This window comes from Thalassophryne amazonica, chromosome 18 (assembly GCF_902500255.1).
Source record: "Thalassophryne amazonica chromosome 18, fThaAma1.1, whole genome shotgun sequence".
Taxonomy (NCBI): Eukaryota; Metazoa; Chordata; class Actinopteri; order Batrachoidiformes; family Batrachoididae; genus Thalassophryne; species Thalassophryne amazonica.
Window position 1 is genome coordinate 50,715,211 of NC_047120.1, and position 27,914 is coordinate 50,743,124.

Genomic DNA, 27,914 nt, shown 5'->3' on the forward strand with positions numbered 1-27,914 from the left:
ATTCATCATCATACTGTTCGTTAGTGTATAATTACCAGCTGCAACAATGAATTGATGTGTTTTCATGAGCCTTCCTATCCACATTGATTCTTGAAGCCCAGAGTGAGGATGAAAATAGCTCAAGATTGTCACAAATGATGATTGATGGGTTCACTGAGATTTGTGTTAAAGTATTACCATATTTTCTAGTCACTGGTTCTTTTATATTTGATGATATATAAATTGCTAAAATAGCTTGGTCACTTGAGGGATAATGCAATTTGCAACCTCATCGACAGACACAAAATCCTACAGACTGTAGCTTTAACACAATGTATGCTACATTATTTTAAAGGAGTCATATTGTGCACAAGCACAAAACGGTGTGAGCTTGGTGGCTTTTTATAATGAAATAAACTGACAAACAAGCTCATTTCATGCAACACTCAACCACACATTTGTTGATAAAATAAAAGCAGCACCTGCTCCTAATTTCCATCATGCATGTGGAGACAAGATTATTGTCTGCAACAAGCCCGAACATATCCAGCAGATGGCAGACAGGTACATGGCGTATTAAGTAAGAATAGAAAACTTGCTTTCTCTGTTGATCTGTTTCATCAAAGTAAACCAAATTTTAAAAAGTTTAACTTCATTGCATGCGCTTTTAATTTGGAGATTCACAGCATGATAGCATTTATTGTGTTTGAGTAATCGTGTTGAGAATTTGGAGGGGATGGACTCCATTATACTGGATTTTATGAGGCTGATTTCCCATCTGGGAGTTGCCATTAGGACAACACAGCATTAGCTACCTCTTACAGATGAATATGATCGGCTTTAATTATCCTCAGTGGTACAGTTTGATGACTGTGCATGAAGAAACAATCCTACTGTAAGCAATATTTAATCTGGATTTGGATGTCTGACACATACTCTTTCCACAGAAGTCCATATCTGATGTTTTGTGTGCTGCATGAGACAGACGTGGCCAGCAGCAGTTTATATCCAGTTTTTTGTTTGTTTGTTTGTTTTTGTTTTGTTTTTTAATTATTTTATGTATTTTCCTGTTTTTGTTTAATTTTATTTAGTAATTTATTTGTTTTCTGTTCTTGAATGAGTATGGCAACTGAAATAAAATAAACCGAAAATTAAACTGAAACAGTTCCTTTCAAATAAATTATCCATATAGCCAAAAATCATAAGCCTGGGAACCAGACAAATCTTAAAGTGCCTGTTTCATTTAGACTAGCAAATGAACAGAATTGTAATGATTATTATTGAGAATTATGACTGAGCCAGGCAAAAAATAAAAATAAAATCACACACACAGGCCCAAACAGATTTACAAAAATTAAATAATAAAATAAAATTTAAAAATCTAACCCATGCTGACAGAAGCCTTTAATTCATACTTCGCTATGGATGCACATTCCAGAACCATCCAGCAAGTGTCAGCATTGAACAGGTCAGAATCAGGTTTGTAGGTTGAAAAGGCCTCAAAACACCATGAAACAATATTTCTAGTTTGTTATCACTAATTTGCAGGACAGATAAAATATTCTGATCTCATCCCCAGCCACACATTCTATCCATCCTTCAGTTCCAGTTTTACTTTTCAGGTCTACTGTATATGTTGTTTCATATTTATATTCACATAGTAGGAATCATGGTTGCTAGCATAATTGGTTTGACAATGCTCACATGAAGATGCATAAAATAGTTATTTTTTTTCCCAGTTGATGTGGTATCAAAGTTAACCACCCTCTAGCCATTTCGTCCTCATGATGTGCTCTTTTAATGTATTGAGTTATAAGATGACAGCATTTACTTTTTTTGAGTTATAGCTAGCACAAGTTGATTAGGAAGGACTAACCCAGTCATCCACCTACTCGTCCACATTTTTGCTGTAGAAGCTGTTGTTGCACAAAATATAGGCTCTGTGACACTGACTGCTTTGTTTTACATTGAATTCCATCAATTCTGCATTTCCAGTTCACCACATTAAGCTTGACTTTTTCTGACAAACCCATTCTAAAAGAAATACATTAGCTCAACTAAAAAAAAGGTAACAATGCATGGAACTTTTCAAAAGTAATTCCAACCCAGCCGTTACTGACTAAATGCCATGAGATGTGTTCCAATCTGAGCTCCATCAAAGTCAAATAGAACTCTAAATAAGCAGGCAGCCAGGACACAAAGAATACTGTACATAAGGAACACAGGACAGACTACGAGACATAACACTACGGCACATGAATGGATGTTAACTGACCAACAAATGGTAGACGAACGGGCGCGGCTTAAAAGCAGAACTAATGAGTAACAGGTGCAAAAATCACACAACACTGATCAAATGACAACCCAAGAGACAAAGGCAAGAAACAAATAAAGAACAGTGTGAGGTGACATATCACAGAAAGCTGTATAACGACCAGGGTTGGGTAGGATTACTTTGAAATGTAACCCAAAAGTAATCAGATTACATGTAATCCAAATGTATGTACATACATACATGTAATCCACATGTATTCTTTCAAAGTAATCCTACCCAACCTTGATAACGACACAGATGAACAAAAACCACATAGACCTGGAGAACTGAGGATGGGGGAACACAGAGACAGGACAGGAGCACAAACACCGAGATGGGATGGACTGGGAGACATGCCCACACACACACACACACACACACACACACACACACACACACACACACACACACACACACACGAGACTCACATATGGACCACATACACACATGCACACATTCATAAACAGGACCCACACAAATGACAGACGATGGAGAAACCACACACACATGGGACCCACACTAACGACAGGCGAACCACACACACAGAAAACCGAAAGGGGGCATGTGCAACAGACAAAACATGTAAGTTGAAGCAACTCAGTTAAAAGGTTTATTGCTGTTAAGTAGTCAACTTATTTAAGTTATTCTAACTTCTTTATTTTACCCCATTCTACTCAGAAATGTCTATGCAAATTGTTACCCTAGAATTTTGCAGGAAAGTCATCTAAGTCGTCATTGTAAGATACATTTTGCAGTTCCAGTTGTATGATCAAACTGTTCATTCATTCATTGCCAGCTTATGTCCAGCTGTTTTTTTTTAAACTCTGAACATCTTGTACCAACATTTTGAAAGTTATCAACTTACATGTGAACATAAAAACCCTTTTTCATGCTGAAAATCCTCAATTTGAGTTATAAAAAAGTAACCCCATGAAACAGTTTTTAGAGTGTGTGTAAACACAGTCTGGAGCCCATGTGTGGTTAAAGGTGTGTGTGTGTTTCTTTTCACACACACTGTTTGAAGCCCCTGGTGACCTGCTGTATATCAGTGGGCTAAAAATGTATACAACATGACCCCTTTAACACTGACAACATAGCGTGTGTGTGTGTGTGTGTGTGTGTGTGTGTGTGTGTGTGTGTGTGTGTGTGTGTGTGTGTGTGTGTGTGTGTGTGTGTGTGTGTGTGTGTGTGTGTGTGTGTGTGTTTAGTGGGCGTGGACAGGAAGATGTCTCCTGAACTGAAGCCGCTAAGCTTTGCGCTTGTCATTTGAGCGCAGTGAAGAAAAGCGCACTGATCATCCAGCGAACCAACTTCAGCCAAAACGTTCACCGACTCATCGGACTGAAGCTTTTTGTGTGTGTTTGTGTTTGCTGGGGGAATTTTCCTCCCTGATAACACTTCCAAGCGACTCGGACAATATTTTTATTTTATTTTATTATTAATTTTTTCTTTCGTGCAGTGATCTGACCCAAATTAAGGACAGACGCGTGCGCGCAGGACGCAGCGATGGCACTTGCAAAAATCCACTGAGCACCGCTTCCATCCTCTGGCGGTGCATCTGTCTGTCCTGGAAGGAGGCACGTGATGGGTTCTATTTTCGTGACAGTGCTGCTTTGCGCCGTGAGTAACCTCTCGAAGTCTTTTAATGGAATCTTTCGCTTGGCTTCATCTGCGCAATTACGCAATTGTGTGATAAAGCTGTAAAAAGTTCCCACTCGCACACAGCGCAGTTTTCCATGCAGTAACATAATATAGGATTTTAAATTTAGAGTGATCCATATGTCCTCTGTGTGTGTGATGTTGCTGCGGGTCTTTGGAAGAGCTGCACCTGTCCTAAAGCAGCTCTGCTTTATGCAGCAGCCATTCAGGCTGGATCTATAGTTCCACCCTTCTCGGTTACATGTGGGCCCACAGACAACAGGACAATAAGTGTGTGGCCTCACAGAAAAGCAGGTGGTAATAGATGTGAGCCAGTCACCACTTAACAGCATCTTCATCAGGTCAAGTAGACTTTGTTTAAAAAAAACAAACATCTGGAAGCCTTTGCAGAAGAGACTTCATCACATCTTGACAGGATGGTGGAAGCTCTGCATCTTTGCAGGCTGCCTTTCTGATTTATCTCCAGGCTCAAGGGCCAGTGTCCCAGGATAGAAAGGTTTCTGCTGTGTTCTGTTTGAAAGGACGGGACTGCACAGTGCAGCGGGTTTGTCAAGGCCTGTGCCTCCTTTTCTGATCTCCCCCAATCGCCCCCTCCCATGCTCACTCTTCCTGTCCTCCATCTGTCTGTCTCTTCCCCTCGCCCCATAAGAGGTGATGATTCAGCATCGTTTGCGAAGGCATTAGCCATAATGTCATTGCCGCCGGTTCATCCCGCGGCAGATCGAGATCCATCGGCTGAATTTAAATTAGGCGTGTGATCTGAGAGGGCCAGCGTGGTGGGACTCTAATGGCTTAACAAGCGCTGACGGCACAGGTCCAAAGGTTAAGTGCCTACAACTCCAAATTGACTGGGGCATTAGGAAGATTGGTTGGAGCTCCAAAGTTATGTGCCCAGATGCTCTGTGTAGATTTCATGCCTTGCTTCTTTGCTGTAGTTTCAGGCAGGCTCACTTACTCATGCACAACCCCCGAAACTCCCTTTTAGAAACCAATTACAGGAAATGTGCAAGTCGAGCTGCAACTTGCTTTGTGATGCGTATCCTTTTAGTCATTAGACCAGCGATTTGCTCTGATCATTACCCTCTAATTCCAGTCCTCCCTTTTTGGTCTTTTGGTGTTGTGTGCACACTCACATGGAGCTAAGAACTAAAGTGTAAAACAAACGGAAGCCAAACATTGGCGGTTGGAGTCATTTCAAAAGTGTCAGTCAGTCATTTGGGAACAGGTTAGTTCACCTGTGAGGCTGTTTATGCGCGAACCAACACATGCATGCCAGAGGGTGTGTGTGTGTGTGTGTGTGTGTGTGTGTGTGTGTGTGTGTGTGTGTGTGTGTGTGTGTGTGTGTGTGTGTGTGTGTGTGTGTGTGTGTGTGCGGTGTACAAGGGGGGTAGATCAGGGCAAGCAGGCGGTGAAGGATTTGATTTACACTTTGATTGTTTGTTGCGTAACTTGCATGTGAAGAATAAAAAGTGCCGGCCAAGTGGAAGAGGCGCCAAAAGTTCACAGTAAACAGAAATATCTCAATATTTTTTGCAGTCAAACCCGTTAATACCTGAGTCATTAATTACTGAGAGGACAAAGTGTTCATAGGATGAAAGCGCTAACAGTTCATTAGCTTTAGCGCATGATGTGTCATGCTTTAACAGCATGACATTAAAATAAGAAATCACGCTAACTATGACCGACACTTTGTGGCTGATATTACCCACAGATAACACAAATGTATAGTGGTCGATGCTAACTATGTCCCAAACAGTTAGCAACTTTCATAACTGAGAATTAGCGCATGCTGTCACACATTATTGTCTATTGTTAGCATATAATATCATGCTAATTATGACACACAGTGGCTGAAATTAACAATGGCTAACACAAACATTTATCAGCTGATGCTGTGTCCTTAAGAGTTAACATTATTGTCATAGTTTAGCTTTAGTGCGCGCTGTCGTACATTAGTGGCTATTGCTAGCATGAAAAATAAAAAGTACTGGGCCGAGTGGGAGAGGCGACAAAAGTTCACACCAAACAGAAATAACTAAACATTTTTTGCAGTCAAAAAATGGTAAGGTTAGATCGTACTTGTGTGAAGCGCCTTGAGGCAACTTTGTTGTGATTTGGCACGATATAAATGAAAATGAAGTGAAACTGAAACCCATTAATAACTGAGGCATTAATGACTGAGAGGACAAAGTGTTCATAGCATGAAAACCCTAACCGTTCATTAGCTTTAGCGCATGCTGTGTCATGCTTTAACAGCTGACGTTAAAATAAGAAGTCACGCTAACTATGACCGACACTTTGTGGCTGATATTAACCACAGATAACACAAATGTATAGTGGTCGATGCTAACAGTTCCCAAACAGTTAACATTACTTTCATAGCTTAGATTTAGCGCATGCTGTCACACATTATTGTCTATTGTTAGCATATAATATCATGCTAATTATGACAGACAGTGGCTGACATTAATAATGGCTAACACAAATATTTAGGGGGTGATGCTAACGGTGTCCTTAATAAGAGTTAGCATTATTGTCATAGCTTAGCTTTAATGCCTGCTGTCATACATTAGTGGCTAGTGCTAGCATATAAAGTCTTGGTAACTGTGGCTGACTCTTTGTGGCTGTCATTAGCCACAGATGATGGTATTGATTAGCAGCTGAGGTGAGCTATATTACTCATTATTGTCATAACAACTACTCTGATGACAGGACACAAATGAAGGTTTGGAAAATTTGGGAAACACTGCAAGTGGAACAGTAGAAACACTACACAGCTAATAATGAACAACATCAGCAGGAGAGATGCTGCTTTCCTTTAGGTGGCACTATTGGTCTTGAGTCTTTTCTGAATGTTCTGAAAATGTCACCAGGAGTCATTTGAGAAATCCGTTTATATCCATACTAGCACCCCTAACCAAACAGGAAAAAAAAAAGAAAAATAAAGTAGCATCTTGTTTTACACAAGTAGAAATATAGGATTTTTTTTCACAAATGTCACTTTTTTGGGTGGAGTTAGGGGCTACTGAAATTATTGGTGGTGGACAGGGCTGGGGGTTGCATTCCCATAGTGTCCCACCCTAGAGTGGACCGACTGTGTGATTATAAATGGATTTAAAACACCCACAAACTGGAACCCAGGGAACTACAGCTACTCTAATCCCCGGCCTGTTCATTGTCCATCAGCACTCTGAGCAAGTTTTGAAGCATTTGGTTGAAGATAATGTAATCCACTTCAGAGTTTATTCTGCTTTGGTCAACAGCAGTCAATTCAGAGTATTCGGAGACCACATATACCTCCACTGTGGTAATAACAGTCATTCATTAATTCATCTTCAACTGCTTAGTCCAATTAAGGGTCGCGGGGGGCCAGAGTCTATCCCAGCAGTCATAGGGCGTGAGGCGGGGTACACCCAGGACAGGACGCCAGTCTGTCGCAGGGCCACAAACAGACAAACAAACACAGACACACCCACACGCACACCTATGGACAATTTAAAGATTCCAATCCACCTAACCCGCATGTCTTTGGATGTGGGAGGAAACCAGAGCACCCGGAGGAAACCCACGCAAACACGGGGAGAACATGCAAACTCCACACAGAAAGGCCACGGGAATTGAACCCATGACCTTCTCGCTGTGAGGCAACAGTGCTAACCACTAAGACACCGTGCCACCCACGGTAATAACAATCAATCATTAATACCTCCACGGTGCGATCACAGTTCTATTTTCCCAACTTTGTGATATTATAAGGAAAAAAAATACGATTTATCTTTTTAAGTTGGATCTGAAACATCACCAAAATCAAATGAACTCTTCCCTAACCAGCCTGCAGATGCCTCATTGCTAAGGACCCTAGTGACTGAACCGATTTTGGTGTAATCCTGCTAACAGTCAGAAAAACAACAGGCCTGCTGTAACTCCTTGGAGAACACAACAGTAAATCCTCTACTAATGTATGAATCCTTAAAGGGAAATTAACAATTTCATATGTATTCAGCAAGATTTTGATTGTATCTTTGCACTTATCCAAATCCACAATCAAAGACGTTCGTTCTTCATGTGTATCCAACAAAAATGGAAAAGCAATACTTTTGTTTTCAATCCCCTTTTTTCATGAGATCGAGTGAAAGATGTAAGTCTTCTTCTATGCATGCAAAAATCTTGTGTCTTTCAAATTTTGCTCGCACATTTGTTAAAATTTGTGTTTCCTAAAGTAATCCATTCACCTTGGAAGTGTGGCATATCCAGATGCCGATTAAACAGCACACTGTAAAATCAAACATGTTTCAACTCAAAAATAAAGGTGCCTAAATAAAGTGAAAAGTATAATTTGTCATGTTAAGTTGATTAGAGTCATATTAGAAGAACAACATGTTTGATTTTAAAGTGCATAATTATTGCAGATCGCAGTGCATAGAAAAAATCTTTGGTCTTTTACTTCAGTTCATGAATAATGGGATGAAAAACAAAGTGTTGCATTGATATTTCTGTTGTAAATTCCAAAATATATCATGAGGTGTGTTGCAAAAATCAGTTTATGTTAGACGTTTAAGCATTGCCGACAACCATCAGTGCGGATAACTGAAGAGAACTGAAAGTGAACGGGCCACAACACCAACAAGACATGTAGCGTGTGTATAAAACACACATAAACACACCCAAAGATATTTGCATGTGCGTGCGCACAGTCGGATTATGTGCCAGCTGACTTGGAGGTGCCTGAGGGGACGTGATGATTTGCAAAGTATTTTCTCATGTCAGCAGCGTTCTGCACGAAACTGAACGTTCACATGTCACAATTTATGATGAATCCGTGATCATATGGACTGATAAAAGTTAAAATTTTCCATACATTTATCATTATGCTATCTTTCAGTCAAGAGTAAATTAAGTGGTAAAAGAGAAGACTGAATTATGCTGACCATGTGACTGTGTGAGAAATTAAAATGTAGACTAAAAAGCCGTCTCCTATACTGAAAAAAAAATACTTTAGATCAACTTAAAAAAATGCAATGTACTGTGAAGCTTCTGCTGTTAATGTGGTTTTTGCAACTTTATACTGTTAAACATTTGCATTTTGGCTACAAGATTTATTGCAAATTTCATTTTATTTCAGCGTATTTCATCACAGTCTGTCAAAATGTCCACTTTTTTCTGGGAAACCAATATGATTTCTTGGGTAATTGTCTATAAAACTTGTAAATTCAGGTTAGTTCTGAAGCTCTTTTGCTGCTGCTGGTCTTTGAGACAATTAAGCAGCAACTTAAGTAGTGTCAAAAATGGTCCATTATCATATTATATTAACGAGCTGTGTCACATATTAGTGTTAGAGCATTTTGCCCTGTTAAAATACAAAATGTTTTAAAAACTCATATATTCTGAAGTCTGCTGTAATAAAAATGGACCTTCAGTATCACGTTCATGAATGCCCAGTTATCCAAACACATTAGGGGTGTGGCCCCTTTGAGTGACAGCTGGTGTTTTGTCACTGCAGTTGAGTAGCAGATGTTTCTGTGAAGACCTGTTGTAATTATTATTTAATTAATTAATTTAATGAGCATTTTATTACACATACCTGTAACGGCTTTCTGTGCAGTTAATTGTTCAGTCAATTCACGTAAGGTGTGTGTGTGTGTGTATGTGTGCGCGCGCCGGTATTTGGATGAGAGAAATTATTGTGTGATGTAATTGTGGATGATAACTTTGTTAGGATTTTTTCCAGCTATCGGTATCTTTATGGGGTTAGGTCATTAATCCATGATTACTGAGCAAATAAGGGGGTCATAATTTTTATTGCCCACATCAAAGCAAAAGCATGATTAGAACCACCACTCAGGCCCCCAAAATATGATGTAACAAGAGCAATCAGAGATTTCTGACGTCCATCAATCCAGATTTGGATCGCCACCAAAATTCAGTGGAGTCTTCCATGCACTATTATCTATCTGTGGTGCAAATTTGGTGAGAATCCATAAAGGGAAATCATGATCCAGAATCCAGATCCATATCTGGATCACCTCCAAAATTTAATGGAGTCTTCCTTGCCTTAATATCCATCTGTGGTGCAAATGTGGTGAGAATCCCTGAAGTAGTTTTGACGTAATCCTTCAAAGCGTATATAAAGATAAATCTTGATCCAGAATCCACAATTGGATCCAGATCACCTCCAAAAATTAATGGAGTCTTCCATGGTCTAGTATGTATCCGTGCTGAAAATTTGGTGAGAATCTGTGAAGTAGTTTGACATAATCCTTCAAAGACTATATAAAGAGAAAACTAGTCAAGATGTTGACTAGTTTGTCAAGAATGTTGTACAATACTTGACTTTCATGTTATCAGTGCTCAAAAGTGGCAGAATTAGCTATGAGTTCAATGTACAGCCAATATTTGCATACGGCATGTTACATATCAATCAATCAATCAATCAATTTTTTTATATAGTGCCAAATCACAACAAACAGTTGCCCCAAGGCGCTTTATGACAGTGTTAGCGTGGTACGCTAATACTAGGGTTGCATTATTAGTGAGTATTACTACTGGGGGGAGGTGATGGTCTAGTGGTTTAGGCGTTGGGCTTGAGACCAGAAGATCCTTGGTTCAAATTCCAGCCGGACTGGAAAATCACTAAGGGCCCTTGGGCAAGGTCTTTAATCCCCTATTGCTCCCGGTGTGTAGTGAGCGCCTTGTATGGCAGCACCGTCACATCGGGGTGAATGTTAGGCATTATTTGTAAAGCGCTTTGAGCGTCTGATGCAGATGGAAAAGCCCTATATAAATGCAGTCCATTTATTTACTATTTACTGCAGAAGACTATAAGTATTACAGTACCAGATCAACGTGAGGTCCTATTGTGCAAAAGTCCAAGAAAAAAATTTGACCTGATATATCTGTATTTATTATAAATCATGCTGGCAGCAAGAAATAAGTCAACAAAAAGTGGAACATCTTGTCCTAATATAGAAACAATGGTCTAATAACAATCACATATCTCTATAGAATGAAAGACAGATGTCAGAGGGTGTTTGTCAAGATTTACTTTAGAGCTTTAAGGAGATACAAAGCTAAGAGTGAGAGAGATTAGATTTGACATGATTTCATGCTGAAAGTGACAAAAAAGTCTGACATAAACACAGATGTACTGGTGCATACATCCTGATGAGTGATATGGACATTTACTCCCACACAACGCGAGCCTGGAGGTGCCAGGTGTTCTGTCTTAACCAGGATATGCTGTATGAAAACATGTGTATGGCTTTCTGTCAGACTGTAGTTGTTCAGGTCAGACCTTCTGTCATCCTATTTCAACTCCTTAAATATGATGTGAGACACACTTAAAATATATCAAAGAATATCAGTCTGTGTACTCAAGCAGCACACCTCCTCAAACAAGCACTGAAATTCCATGACAGCTAAGAGCAATATAACATACGCATAGATATACTATGTGTTTAGCTGCATTGAGTTGTAAGACAGTATCTGTCATGTTTATGTACTTTGACCACTTTGAAAGAGTTGACGGTTTAGACCATTATTAAGCACAAAAGAAATATATAATTGGATATTTCCAACATTACATACCAGATAAATTTTTGATGAGACCAAAACAGGGCTCAAAACTAAACCTTGAGGAACACCATAAGACATGTTAGCCACTGGTAATGAACACAAGCAAAGGGAAATACACTGCATTGCTGAGGCAAATAAACCACCCAAAGCAGCTAAGGATGGACTTATGGCCAACTACAGTGCATCCGGAAGTATTCACAGTGCTTCACTTTTTATACATTTTGTTTTGTGCATATTTAATGTAGCAGCAATGTGCACTACGTGTTGTACTTGGATGAAACCGTGTGCTTGGTTTTATTATGTAGTGACAGTATGCAGGTGCAATGATTCTCATCCATTAAACCTAAAAAAGCACAAAATAAATGGCTTTATATAATACCAATACCAGTTACATGCCTGTCGTTTATCTGAAAGCGGTTATCTCTTTTTATAGAGGTGCAGAAACATCTCAGCCACTAAGATGCAACACTCAACAATGTATGCACAGACAACATAATCCAGGCCTGTCTGATTGATGTATTAATTGAAGGGATGCTTATTTTATATACAGGGTTAAAATTAAGGTTCCAGTAGGTTCCGGTAAAGCTTGCGGTTAAGGTGAGGCTTACTACAGGAGGTGAAAGTTCAGGTTGGGCGTGGAATGCTGAGCAGTGGTTAATCACTGCTTCACAAAAGAGCAAAAATGCAGATTTTTCCACAATTTGTATGTTTCGTTAAGTACATAAGCTGAATAAAATCTTATATTTGCTGTGAGTTCAAGTTTAAATGTGTTCCGCAGGTGGGATACCGATTTGTTGTTTTAAATATTCTAAATGTTTGAGCAAAAATGCAGATTAATAAAGAAATTTGAACAGAATGTCGTAATTTATTCATGAGATTTTTGATTAGTCGCACACACAGTAGCAAATGTGGGGGGATCTTTTTTTTTAGCCTGTGTGTCCTGTCACCTCCGAAGTAAAGTTTTTAAAAGCAACATCACACCTTGGTTGATTTAAAAAAAAATTATGTGGACAGTTATTTTTAAGCAGTGACAGGTACTGCTTACACAGTGAATATCTATCTATATTCAAGAAGCGCCTCTGTGAGGGCGAGTATGTGGCTCTCTGACTGTTTGTTAGCTCAATCTCAGCTTTCGGATATGGCTTGCGCATAGCATGATGATGTGCATCCTTTATTATGAAAATTTTGAGAATTAATTTTCAAAACCTTTATTTTGAAACCTTTATTTTTGATTGACATAACATTCATATTTCAAAGATGACATGGCTCACTGATGTTACTGGTAGCAAAGTTAAACAACATCAGATAGTTCATGTTGCTCACACCATTTTATAATAAAACGTGTAATGCCAGCATCCTAGCAAATACTGTTACTGTGAAACGTATGTTGTGAGTGTGTCGTGCGATGGAGTTTAGCTTGACAACACTGATGAGACGTTAGCTAAAATCCATTGTTTTTTTTTTTGTTTTGTTTTTTTTTGCTAATGCCAACAAATTTCCCACTATTTGTACTATGTTTCAGTAAGTACATAACCTGAATAGAATCTTCTATTCTCCCACAATTTGTACAACGTTTCATTAAGTAAATAAGTTGAATAAAATCTTATATTTGCTGTGAGTTCACATTTTAATATGTTCAGCAGGTGGGATACTGATTTGTTGTTTTAAATATTCTAAATGTTCTGTTTAATTTTGTCTGACACTCTTCCAATAGCATATAACCTGTTTAATAGGCCAATGAAACATCGCCGACCTCAATATAAATCTTTTCAAAGGGGTCATACTCATCAATAAAGTCAATTTAATGTACAATGGTTCATTTCAGGTCAGCTTGGTGTATAAATCTTGTCGTTCCAGGCAGTGGTAGCTGTCAGCTTGCTGTTAGACGCAAGTTAGAGACAAAAAAAACTGCTGCAAAGCTGATCTCGATAAACAATCAATGCAGCCCGAGCTTGCTTTCATCAGGCAGCCAGTCGCGGAAGTACGAATTCTCGCCTTCGAATTGGCCACTTCACTGGAAGTGACATGATTCCGTAACAACCCATAGGAATACAAACGTCCCCCGGACACTGCACTTGATTGTGAAATGTGCTATGTATGTGGTCTTTGCCTTTAACCACTGCTTCTTCATTTTTGACCATTCTCTTTGTCAGGTTGGCACCCTGGCCAACCAGGAGAATTGTTTGTCAGGCCAGTTTACTGCTAACGGCGAGTGCTGCGAACAGTGCCAGCCCGGAGAGGGCGTCATCAAAGCCTGTGGAGTCACGCAGACCATCTGCGCCCCCTGCCTCGATAGTGAGTACTACAAGCATAGCGTGTGAATGTCATGTGTAGGCAACACACACACACACACACACACACACACACACACACACACACACACACACACACACACACACACACACACACACACACACACAAAGTTTGGGTATACAGTATGAGTCACGTATCATGTAGCTTTTATATGTAACAACTGTATTTGTTGAGAGAACGTGATTTAAGTCAGACTATGGATAATCCTACAGTCAATTTTAGCTGTATTCGGGAAACCTGAGCCAGAATACAGCTATGATTTAACCCCTCTACTCATTGTATGCTGGGTCAAGCTGCAGTAAACCCGGATACACAGAAAAGAACTGATGGAGAAATCCAAAATTATGGTGGTAGAGTATGAAAAAATAATTGTGAAGACCTCTGATTTAAGTACTCTTGGTATAGCCATGTCAGTTCAAAAGCATGTGCTTTTGCCTGAAGTTGCGACATCCGCCATGCTACTGAAACCGCCTTGTGTGTGGACTGGCAACCACCCAGGCAGACGGCCAGTCCATCCCCACCTCTCAAAAGTAGCCTTCATCAATTGGAGCTCAGTGATGATACATGGATGTCCCATTAGCCTTTTCAGTTCCGGGGGTCCTCAACTCTGAGGCACCTATGTGCTGGATCATGTACTGGGAAATATGTCACATGGCACTAGCTTCATAGATGACATTCACGTACAAATCAGAAAAAGTGGGATGACAGGAAATTCAAATAAAAACAAACAAACAAACATTATTTTGTCCCATTCTTCCTGCAAACATGTCTTAAGGTACGGGGTCAATGTTGTTGCATTTTGCATTTCAAAAATTCTCCACACATTCTCTATTGGGGACAGGTCAGGATTGCAGGATGTCCAATCCATTATCCGTATCCTCTTCTTCCACAGCCACTGCTTTTGGAATTGGTGCAGAAAGTGTTTTTTTTTTTTTTTGTACTGTCTTGTTGAAAAATGCATGAACATCCTTGGAAAAGATTTTGCATTGAAGCCAGTACATGTTGCACTGAAATTTCACTGTACTTGTCTGCATTAATGCTGTCATTACAGAAGTGTAAATTACCTTTGCCAAGGACAATGACACAACCCCATAGCATGAACGACTGTGACTTTTGGACTTCTTGCTGCTAACCATCGGGAAGGTCCTTTTCATCTATGGTGTACAGCACACAAAGTCCATTTATTCCAATAAAATATGTGGAATACTGATTTTTCTGACCATAATACATTTCCCCTGTGTGATAGTCCAACCCAAATGCCTCCAAGTCCAGAAAAGTCGACACTGCATCTGGACAAGGTTAACATAAGGCTGCTATATATACAACAAAAATATAAACGCAACACTTTTGGTTTTGCTCCCATTTTGTATAAGATGAACTCAAAGATCTAAAACTTTTTCCACATACACAATATCACCATTTCCCTCAAATATTGTTCACAAACCAGTCTAAATCTGTGATAGTGAGCACTTCTCCTTTGCTAAGATAATCCTTCCCACGTCACAGGTGTGCCATACCAAGATGCTGATTAGACACCATGATTAGTGCACAGGTGTGCCTTAGACTGCCCACAATAAAAGGCCACTCTGAAAGCTGCAGTTTTATCACACAGCACAATGCCACAGATGTCGCAAGATTTGAGGGAGCGTGCAATTGGCATGCTGACAGCAGGAATGTCAACCAGAGCTGTTGCTCGTGTATTGAATGTTCATTTCTCTACCATAAGCCATCTCCAAAGGCGTTTCAGAGAATTTGGCAGTACATCCAACCAGCCTCACAACCGCAGACCACGTGTAACCACACCAGCCCAGGACCTCCACATCCAGCATGTTCATCTCCAAGATCGTCTGAGACCAGCCACTCGGACAGCTGCTGAAACAATCGGTTTGCATAACCAAAGAATTTCTGCACAAACTGTCAGAAACCGTCTCAGGGAAGCTCATCTGCATGCTCGTGGTCCTCATCGGGGTCTCGACCTGACTCCAGTTCGTCGTCGTAACCGACTTGAGTGGGCAAATGCTCACATTCGCTGGTGTTTGGCACGTTGGAGAGGTGTTCTCTTCACGGATGATGTGAAGGAGATGTGTTGCACTGCATGAGGCATATGGTGGTCACACCAGATACTGACTGGTATCCCCCCCCCAATAAAACAAAACTGCACCTTTCAGAGTGGCCTTTTATTGTGGGCAGTCTAAGGCACACCTGTGCACTAATCATGGTGTCTAATCAGCATCTTCGTATGGCACACCTGTGACGTGGGATGGATTATCTCAGCAAAGGAGAAGTGCTCACTATCACAGATTTCGACTGGTTTGTGAACAATATTTGAGGGAAATGGTGATATTGTGTATGTGGAAAAAGTTTTAGATCTTTGAGTTCATCTCATACAAAATGGGAGCAAAACCAAAAGTGTTGCGTTTATATTTTTGTTGAGTATATATATATATACACGAGGGTAGGCTGAAAAGTTCTAAGGCTCACTATAATGCAGTTAATGCATTACTCCTTCATGGGGAGCCTTAGAACTTTTCAGTCTACCCTCATATATGTATATATATATATATATATATATATATATATATATATATATATATATATATATATATATACGAGGTCTATTAGAAAAGTATCCAACCTTTTTATTTTTTAAAAAAACTATATGGATTTGATTCATATGTTTTTACGTCAGCCAAGCTTGAACCTTCGTGCGCATGCGTGAGTTTTTCCACGCCTGTCGGTGACGTCATTCGCCTGTGAGCACGCCTTGTGGGAGGAGTGGTCCAGCCCCCTCGTCGGCTTTTCATTGTGTGAGAAGTTGCTAAGAGACTGGCGCTGTGCTTCATCAAAATTTTTTCCAAAACTGTGAGGCACATCCGAGTGGATACCATTCGACAAATTAAGCTGGTTTTCAGTGAAAATTTTAACGGCTGATGAGAGATTTTGGATTGTTTCTATCGCTGTAAGGACTTCCCATGGAGCGGGACGTCGCGCAGCGCTCCGAGGCGACATTGTCATTCTGTTTCAAGCTGAAAACCTCCAAATTTAAGCCTCTGTTGACCCAGGACGTCATGAGAGAACAGAGAACTTTCAGAAGAGGTCGGAATCAGCAGTTTATCCGGACATTCCACTGTTAAAGGAGATTTTTTTAATGAAAGACGTGCGGACGGGTTGGCGCGTCGGCTCGCAGCCGGCGCAGCGTGCCCGCCACAGGATAACCATTTGTAAAATCCAGGCAGCTTTTGGTGGCTTTCAGTTGAGTGAGTATCTGAGAAATTGTTTAACAGCAGGGCATGTTCCAACTTGTCCTTAAGGCTTCCAATGGAGGTGTCTTTCCTATGGCGGGCGCGCTGCGCCGGCTGCGAGCCGACGCGCCAGTCCATCCGCACGTCTTTCATTAAAAAAATCTCCTTTAACAGTGGAATGTCTGGATAAACTGCTGATTCTGACCTCTTCTGAAAGTTCTCTGTTCTCTCACGACGTCCTGGGTTAACAGAGGCTTAAATTTGGAGGTTTTCAGCTTGAAACAGGATGACGACGTCGCCTCAGAGCGCTGCGCGACGTCCCGCTCCGTGGGAAGTCCTTACAGCGATAGAAACAATCCAAAATCTCTCATCAGCCGTTAAAATTTTCACTGAAAACCAGCTTAATTTGTCGAATGGTATCCACTCGGATGCGCCTCACAGTTTTGGAAAAAATTTTGATGAAGCACAGCGCCAGTCTCTGAGCAAGTTCTCAGACAAAGGAATTCTGACGAGGTGGCTGGACCACTCCTCCCACAAGGCGTGCTCACAGGCGAATGACGTCACTGACAGGCGTGAAAAAACTCTCGCATGCCCACGAGGGTTCAAGCTTGGCTGATGTAATCACACGTGATTGAAATCCATATGGTTTTTTAAAAAAATAATAAGGTCGGATACTTTTCTAATAGCCCTTGTATATATATATATATATATATATATATATATATATATATATATATATAAAAAATTATTATTATTATTATTATTATTTTATTTTTTGCACAGCAAAGTGTGAAGTGGCATTTGTGAAGGTAACTCTGCAATGTAGTTCTTGACAAAACAGTCCCAAAGTAATGCAGTGCCCATGTTGTTATATCAGCTATTGATGAATGACGGTTTTTGATGCAGCATCGGCAGGACCATGAAAACCTGGACCTTCATTTTTCTGCAAAGATATCAACATCACCAAACACTTCTGTACATCAAATTCATGACTATCTTGATGTTCCAGAGACACGAATGCTACTAATAAGATAAGTGTCTCTCATTCATTCAATCATTTTCTATACCAGCTTACTCCAATCAAGGCTCATGGGGAGGCTGGAACCTATCCCAGCAGTCATAAGACCTGAGGCTTCGAACATCCTGGACAGGATGCCAGTCTATTACAGGGCCACATACAGACAGAGAAACACATTGTCACACACACAGTCAATTTAAATTCACCAATTCACCTGTCTTTAGAAGTAGGAGGAAGTCGGAGCACCCAGAGGGAACCCACGTGAACACTTGGAGAATATGCTCCACGCAGAAAGGACTAGGTGGGAGGCAATCCCACAACCTTCTTGCTGTGAGGCAACAGTGCTAACCGCTATTCCATTGTGCCGAACCAAGTTCAACATTTTAACCACAAACTAATTTAGTTCTGAGGTGTGAGCCCACAAATTATAGAAAGCCTGGATGTCTGTCATGATCCTGGACAATCTCAAACTCAGACATTCCAAATCTTCACACAGCTTCTCAAGTGCTGCAATCAGGGATCACTGATTGTACAAAGTCAAGGTCAGTGAACCTTTCCTCACCAACAAAGGTATCCAAGTAGGCGGACTCCATGAACTCTGCTAACATCCGCATTTAACAGAGTAGGAGCCAGAACAAATCCCTGATGAACACCAAAATTCAATGGAAAGAAGTCAGACTCTCCCTCCACAACCACACAGTACTGTTTGTCCTCTAACCATTTACGAAGCATTTTATTCATCCCACAACTGGATTTTTTGGTCCAAAAAAAAAAAAAAAAGCAAAGTATTTCATTACTCAGCAGACATGAATATTAGTTTTGGATCACAGGAACGCTACTTTTGAAATCACATGGGGATGCTCAGTGTTCATTTGAAGTAATTTAAACCAGATTTTGGAACTCTACCTTGCCAATGTTTCAATACAACAGTAAAAATATGTAGTATATCAAATATATTGATTTTGCATCGTGATCATGTCACTATAAATTGACATCAGCTTCAACATCACTTCTACAACCCCTGGCAAAAATTATGGAATCACCGGCCTCAGAGGATGTTCATTCAGTTGTTTAATTTTGTAGAAAAAAAGCAGATCACAGACATGACACAAAACTAAAGTCATTTCAAATGGCAACTTTCTGGCTTTAAGAAACACTATAAGAAATCAAGAAAAAAAGATTGTGGCAGTCAGTAACGGTTACTTTTTTAGACCAAGCAGAGGAAAAAAATATGGAATCACTCAATTCTGAGGAAAAAATTATGGAATCACCCTGTAAATTTTCAGCCCCCAAATTAACACCTACATCAAATCAGATCTGCTCATTGACATTGACCCTGTGCCATGACACTGACCCTATGTGTCTTTTTTGCAAGGAATGTTTTTGCAGTTTTTGCTCTATGGCAAGATGCATTATCATCTTGAAAAATGATTTCGTCATCCCCAAACATCCTTTCAACTGTCCAAAATATCAACATATACTTGTGCATTTATTGATGATGTAATGACAGCCATCTCCCAAGTGCCTTTACCTGACATGCAGCCCCATATCATCAATGACTGTGGAAATTTACATGTTCTCTTCAGGCAGTCATCTTTATAAATCTCATTGGAAAGGCACCAAACAAAAGTTCCAGCATCATCACCTTGCCCAATGCAGATTCGAGATTCATCACTGAACATGACTTTCATCCAGTCATCCACAGGCCACAATTGCTTTTCCTTAGCCCATTGTAACCTTGTTTTTTTCTGTTTAGGTGTTAATGATGCCTTTTGTTTAGCTTTTCTGTATGTAAATCCCATTTCCTTTAGGCGGTTTCTTACAGTTCGGTCACAGACGTTGACTCCAGTTTCCTCCCATTCGTTCCTCATTTGTTTTGTTGTACATTTTTCGATTTTTGAGACATATTGCTTTAAGTTTTCTGTCTTGACACTTTGTCTTCCTTGGTCTACCAGTATGTTTGCCTTTAACAACCTTCCCATGTTGTTTGTATTTGGTCCAGAGTTTAGACACAGCTGACTGTGAACAACCAACATCTTTTGCAACATTGCGTGATGATTTACTCTCTTTTAAGAGTTTGATAATCCTCTCCTTTGTTTCAATTGACATCTCTCGTGTTGGAGCCATGATTCATGTCAGTCCACTTGGTGCAACAGCTCTCCAAGGTGTGTTCACTCCTTTTTAGATGCAGACTAACGAGCAGATCTGATATGATGCAGGTGTTAGTTTTGGGGATGAAAATGTACAGGGTGATTCCATAATTTTTTCCTCAGAATTGAGTGATTCCATATTTTTTTCCTCTGCTTGGTCTAAAAAAGTAACCGTTACTGACTGCCACAATCTTTTTTCTTGATTTCTTATAGTGTTTCTTAAAGCCAGAAAGTTGCCATTTGAAATGACTTTAATTTTGTGTCATGTCTGTGATCTGCTTTTTTTCTACAAAATTAAACAACTGAATGAACATCCACCGAGGCCGGTGATTCCATAATTTTTGCCAGGGGTTGTATACTGCTACTGCTTAAACCAGAAGATGCCAGAACAAACAAATCAGTCTGTCAGAAGCTGATCAGCTGATTTTATTCTTTCTTCAGGAAACATTAAGTTTGTGAATATAAAATCTGAAGGTTTGGACATGAAAATAACAATACAAAGGTTTACTAAATTCAGAGATATGAATCAGAAATCGGTTTTGAAGTAAACAATAGGTTCACATTGATTTGCAGACTCCTGCATCGATCAGCGGTCCAAATTTAATGCTATCGGTTGAGTGAAGCTGTTACGCTGGTTCCGTGTCTTCAAACTCTCAGAAAGTTTGGTCAAGCGTTTCTTTCAAAAACCTGTTTTTACCTTTGTGCTACTGTGCATCTATGTCGCTTCTGAATGATGCACCACTGCCTCATCTCAACTGCACAAGTGGCTTGACTCATAAGAAAATAAAGAAAAAACTGAGGAGTTCAAACTTAAAAACAGATAAATTTCAGCACACAGAAATTTATACTATGCTAACAGCCTAAAAACAACTAGCTTCTTCTTCTTCTGTGCTTCTCCTCTGCTGTGCTTTCTGCTACTGCACGTGGTGCTGCCTCCAGTGGTGAACAAAAGGCAAGCACAGGCTTGATGCTGCAGCACAGTAGTAAAAACCTGAAGAAGATTGCTGAGTTTTAAAAAATAAAATATGTATCTAATGGCATGCAATAACACTTTTGACTTCTTCTAATTTATCATAAAAAATAAATGCCTACATTAAACAAAGAATTGTGTCAGATTGTATCTTGTAGCACATGTATCTAATTGTCAATATCAATATAAATCATAAAGATTACATGTGTTGCATTGTACATTTTGTTCTGTATGCTGTCAGACTTCTCTGCCACATGTGCCACAGACTGAATAAATTTTTGAAAATATGCAGATTTTAATACAAATGTTCATCTTTTGCCAATATGGCTGCACATTAGGAAAGGAAATAGATCTAACAAGACACAAGACCTAAGTGTGTTCCAGTGTTACTGCCCTCATCGTGCCCCTTACCATGTAGGGATGGGAAAATGTTTTGGAATGAAACAATGACTTTATGAGGACGGTGATGTTGAGAAGATACAAAAGTGGAACTGCTGCCAAACACTACAGCAAAAACTGCAATTAAACATATTTAAACTAACATAGAAGCTACTTGCGTAGACTTAGATTTTACATTCAGGAGGACAGTGAATACGCTCTGCTGCATGATGTAGTGTAGGAGAAACTGTACTTGTAATGTTATGAGTTATTACATATAGTGCCTGGTCAGAGGTCAGACTGTGCCTGCAGAGGCCACAGCTGGTCTGGAGCCAGCTCCTATGCAGTTCCCAGAGTTTGCTTTGCGGTCTGTATGAATTCCCTGACGATCCTTCATCTACACCAGGAAGCGGCTGTAAACCTCCCTGGTCTGTGAAGGATGACAATCCATGAGCCAAGGAGCTCCACATTCAGAAAGTGATGCAGACCAGAGGTCATGAGAGAAGTCAAATAATATGGGTACAGAGAAAACTATTTATGTGAAATTGTTTTGTGAGAATTCATTGGAATGATGTACATATCCTTGTATTCAATTTAATTTAATTTAATTCAATTTATTTAGTTTATATAGCACCAAATCACAACAAAACTGCCTCAAGGCACTTCACACAAGTAAAGTCGAACCTTACCAACCCCTAGAGCAAGCACACAGGCAACAGTGGAAAGAAAAAACTCCCTCTGATGATACTGAGGAAGAAACCTCAAGCAGACCAGACTCAAAAGGGTGACCCACTGCTTGTTTAAACTTTGAGCCAAATGAACTGATTTGGAAATTTATTTAAGAATTAAAATGAATCAATAAATACAAGGTTATGAAAATACTAGTGTGCCATTCCAGTTATCTAACATGTTCTGTGAGCACATTTATTTAGTAAGGTTTCAAAAACCAAATTTCGCACATTTTTGGGGGGAAGTTCTGCATGCATAAAATTAATTTTCTACAATTCTTGTGTTAAAAAGCGTGACCAAAGGATACTGCTTTTCACAAAATGATTGTTTTTGCATGTTTAGGTTCAGTAGCTACACTGGCAGGTCCATCACCAGGTCCATCACCAGGGGAGGTGATTGTCTAGTGGTTAAGTCTTGGGCTTGAGAGGATCCTTGGTTCAAATCCTAGCCTGACTGGAAAATCTATAACAGCGTTTGGGCAAGGTCCTTAATCCCCTAGTTGCTCCCGGTGTGTAGTGAGCGCCTTGTATTGCAGCACCCTGACATCGGCTTGAATGTGAGGCATAACTGTAAAGCATTTTGAGTGTCTGATGCAGATGGAAAAATGCTATATAAATTCAGTCCATTTACCATTTTTCTTTGTGAAGCAATGACACGAAGATGGAAAATGGTGAACAAAAAGAGAGCTCGATGAACCGATATATCACAAAGGACATTTGGATCTTTCTGTTCCGTTAAAAGATTCTTTCAATCACAAACAATACATTACTGGTTTTCAATGCTACTCGCTTAAAAAATAAACAAAAACACACACACACTCTCTCTCTCTATATATATATATGTTATAATGTTGTCCAAACATTATAACATATATATATATATATATATATATATATATATATATATATATATATATATATATATATATATGTTATAATGTTGTCCAAACATTGCTGTTACTGGGTTGCTATTGGAAAACTTTGGAAAACTTAAAACTAAGTGTTTAGCACCGACATCAAAATAATCACATTCATTGGGTGGTATATTTTCCGCCTTTCTCATTAATAATTAAAAAAAATCTTCCAATGAATTGATTATGAAAATTACTTTTATTTGCAACTGTAAATAATATACACTACCATTCAAAGGCTTGGTCACATGTAAATAATAATATTTCATAAATAATAAGAAGACTAAAATTTAACATTTTTTTTAAAAACTATATATTCAGTCATTTAATAATTAATCATTTAACACATTTTAAAATGCAAGAGTCTGAATGTTTTCTAATGTGTTCTATTGATATTTTGGATTTTTAATGGACAAGTGTCAAGAAACTGTTAGATTTTATGAGTCATTTCCACAGTAGTTTAGTAGTGTGTATAAGGTAGATTTGCAAATAAACTGTATTTGGTTAATAAATGAACACATCAAGAAATTGTTGAATTTGACGAGATGTTTCCAAACTTGTGAGCAGTATTATAAATAAAGTCTCAAGCAGGATTTCCAGGATCCACTCGGCTCAGTGAGTTAACAGGAACCTAGTTGATGTGCCAAAAAGTCCGGCCAGCTGAAACACAGGAGTTTGGCTGAATGAACAGACGGCCTGAGATGAAAAAGATCACGTGCAGCTGTTGAGCTAGAATAGACACGAGGTGCACATCTCAGCCAGCTCATAACGTGCACATACAGTACATACAACATACAAACATGCTGTGGAGAAAAAAAACAAAACACATTCTGTACGTCCGTGCACGGCGAATACAGACAGACGTGGGAAATGCAGTGCATCTTTGTGCACTACGGATAGACAGAGCCCAGCTTACTATCTCACACACACACATACACACACACACACACACACACACACACACACACACACACACACGTGCACGCTTACTTGCACACTTTAAGCTGTGCAGCAGCCACAGCGGATAAAGTCAAGATTCCATTTATGGGTTTTGGAAACAAAGCAAAATGTTAAACCAAAGGCCAAAGTTCTTTCATATTGTCATATGCTGAGCCGGGAGAAGGCCGTCTGTTCTCCTCTCCCTCCCACCACTCTTTGCCCCCCCTCCCCCATGCTGCAGGCTGCTGTTATTAATGTATTGACTTGCATTATTGATGCACGACATTATGATAATGGCTCTGAGAGCACTCATGGATGGAGGAGGGGGCTAGGGTAGTCTGAGTGTGTTTTGGGGGGGTGTTATAATACATAATGGTGAGACTCTATCCTCTGCTGGCAAAAAAAGAACTAGTCACAAAAAAGAAAAACACTCATTTCTTTTGACCCCATACTGATACGCTGGCAATATCACCCAAGTCATCCAGAGGCATACAGCTTTAACTTATGGTTAAAATTTTAACCAAGCTAATTTCGGACAGGTTATTTAATGTCACGTCTGAAGTTTTATAAAGTGAAAATATCAGATGTATGTTTTAGTTTTAAAGTAATGTACGCATTTTGAAGGTTTTAGTGTGGACATGCTGTGCCCAGGTGCATTATGGGTACCTCAGTACATTCACGACAGAAGAAATGCATTTGAGACGCTCTGATCAGGCTTCACACGGACAACAGCATTAAACTCTTTGTATATTGTGCCTAAAACTCTTGTGAATATATTCTTTGGGTTTATAGATGTTGTTATTGTGTTTGTTTTATGTAAAAATGCCAGAAGAAGCCCAGGTTGCTCCTCCATTATTTTTAATTGGAATCATTGCAGTCGATTCCTGTTTGCTATTAGAGTCCTGCTTATGTCAAACACTGTCTGTTGTCTTTGTTCCAGAGTAATATATATATAAGATGTCTGAAATTCAGTTTGCATTTATTAAATTCCACGCGTCTTAAATGTAGCAGACACGGATAATCTGGAATTTTGTTTTGGAAAATTTTCACGGTCTCTACTGCCACCTACTGGCCAGTAGTGTTCATGGCAGTATTCGCCCTAGTACTGAGCGTCCTGTAGTTAGCAGTGTTATATTTATTTTGACATCAGTTATATCAGACGGTTATCTAAGTACAACTTTGCTTTTTTTTTTTTTTTTTGAAAATGCCTTTTTTTATAAATAAAAAATCACATATTTTACAAAAGCACATTTATCTGTAAACACCAACACATGACACACCTCACATTAACATGCTGGTTTACATAGAATGAATGAGTCAACCAATCAGTGTTAGTGGAGGCACATTTTACCCATAATCCATTGCCATCTGTCTGTGTTTGTTACAAAACTTCAGAATTAATGCATTATTCAACATTAAGAAATATATGTTATATTTTAACTTTGTACAAAAGACAGAATTGACATTAATGGAATTATTCTATTAGTATTAATTTTATTTATAAACCAAACCATAAGTCAGGACTGCTTTATTTTCCAAGACCTGGGTCTGTAATCGCCTTTGATGCTACCAGAAGTGATTGTGGTGTTAAAACTCAAAATCAGCTTGTTAGTAGCTGCAAGTGTACCAGAGACAATACTGGAAGTTATCGGTTATCTTTAGCTTCCGATACATTTTTGGCTGGTTTAGCTTTATAAAAGATAACTTTTCAGTTAGCTGATTATCTGTTATCGAAGTTAAGTTTTTGGTTAGCTGTGCCCACCACTGGTCCTCCTCAAGTCTGTAGCGCTCTGGAGTCGTTAGATGCGGATACGCGTCAAAGTCACATGACCGAATTACAAGGTCGTACCATCAAATCCCTGAAATTCAACTTTCACAAAGAAAATAACTATTCAGCACTAGCAATCCCCAACATGAATGAACATGACTAACTTTGGCTGCAATGCTTATTGGACATTTGAAACGTGCAACAATCATCAAAACAGAAATAAAAATTACAACAGTGAATGCAATTCCTAAAAAGACCACAACAAATATATTCATCTTTAGACATTGCAAATAAGTTTCCTATGAGGTGGTGGGTTGATCAGTTGGAGGGAGCTTGAAGAAAAGAGATTTATTGGTGTAATTACGTCGTTATTTTACATAGTTATCACTGTTATTTGAATATCTTAAAAAAATATTTGGATTTTGTAAATTTGTGTCTTGAGTTGATTAATTGTACAATTAAAAACAAAAATGTTGGTTATGTTGTGCAATTATAAAAGATACAAGAAGGCAATTATTATATTTTATAGTCATTTAGTCTAAAAAAAATGGGGATAACATGAGGGAAAGCACCTTATCTAAGAGTTGAAGATAATGTCTTCAAATGCCTTGTTCTCATCAATGGAATCAATTTATAGTCATATGGTATAAAAGGCAAAGATGGCAAGCTTTGTTTTTGTATGATGACTTTGTTAAAATACTTTTCCAAACATCAATAGTGGCCAATAAGGCCACTGGACATAAAAGCTTTAAAAATTAAAGAAACAGACCACTTCAATTCAAACTGCAGGCAACTTCAACCATGACTGCTCAATCATGACTGATTATGTGGGTGATGATAAGATTATTCCCTTCAACAATCCCAGACATGTTCAGCAGATATATGGCATATTTCAAACAGTAACTAAAACAAAGTTATTTATTTTTTTGGTTTTGTTTGTTTGTTTGTTTTTTTCATTTGATCTGGTGTATCAAACATTACCAAATGTAAGAGTTTATCCTTATTATATGAGCTTTTAATCTGAAGTTTTATAAAATGACTGCATTTTTACGTCCACCAAAATAATCAGCATTTATTTATTTATTTGTATATGTGTCTGTCTGTTAGCAGGATTACGTCAAAACTACTGCATGGATTTTGACAAAGTTTTCACCACAGAGAGATATTGGGCCATGGAAGTCTCCATTACATTTTAGAGGTGATCTGGATCCAGATTCTGGATCAACATTTCACTTTATATAGGTTTTTAAAAATTATGTCAAAACTACTACACGGATTCTCACCAGATTTGCACCACAGGTAGATATTAGGCCATGGAAGACTCCGCTGAATTTTGGAGGTGATCTGGTGTCGCAGACCGAACGGTCCACCTAAAAATCTGTCCCCCCTGGTGACGTGGTTCACGGATTAACACCTCGTTTCTGTTTCAAACTGCACTCCAGTCATCATCTATCTCAGCAACAGATATCTGAAGCTTTTGTACAACAATCATTTCCACATAAATTCAGCATTATTTCATCATAAAAGGCGGCGGAAGCGATCAGAGCTAAACGGCTAAACGAGCTGCTAGCTGATGCGTTCACTGCATGTCGGACATTTCAAAATGTCACGGAATTTTGCCTCCTTTCTGCTTAAAACGACCTAGTTTCTGCTTAAAACTGACTTTAGAATGATTTAAGAAGTTTTACCTTTATCATCTGATGGTTAATAATCCCATTAATCCATTTGATTACGGTGGGTGAAAAGACTCCATCTCAGACGTGCTGCTGTGGTCCGAAATCATGCATTTGCATATGCAAAAGGAAGACTGATTTTTAGGGGCGGACCGTTTGGTCTGCACCACCTGATCCGGATTCTGAATGAAGATTTCAATTTGTACACTTCACTTTGTTGGATTTTGAGGAATACGTCAAAATTGCTTCACGGGTTTTCACCAAATTTTCACCACACATTGGTGTTAGGCCTTGGAAGAC

The 27,914-nt window shown here is 39.1% G+C and overlaps 1 protein-coding gene across 1 annotated transcript in view; it reads left to right on the plus strand.

Moving 5' to 3' along the window:
• The first annotated feature begins 3,573 nt into the window (after window positions 1-3,573).
• Window positions 3,574-27,914, plus strand: part of ngfrb (nerve growth factor receptor b) — a 77,059-nt gene continuing 52,718 nt past the window's right edge. The window contains exons 1-2 of the mRNA XM_034193726.1: window positions 3,574-3,913; window positions 13,678-13,819. Of these exons, the coding sequence (XP_034049617.1) occupies window positions 3,878-3,913; window positions 13,678-13,819 (178 nt within the window). The 5' untranslated portion in view covers window positions 3,574-3,877. The remainder of the gene's footprint in view (window positions 3,914-13,677; window positions 13,820-27,914) is intronic.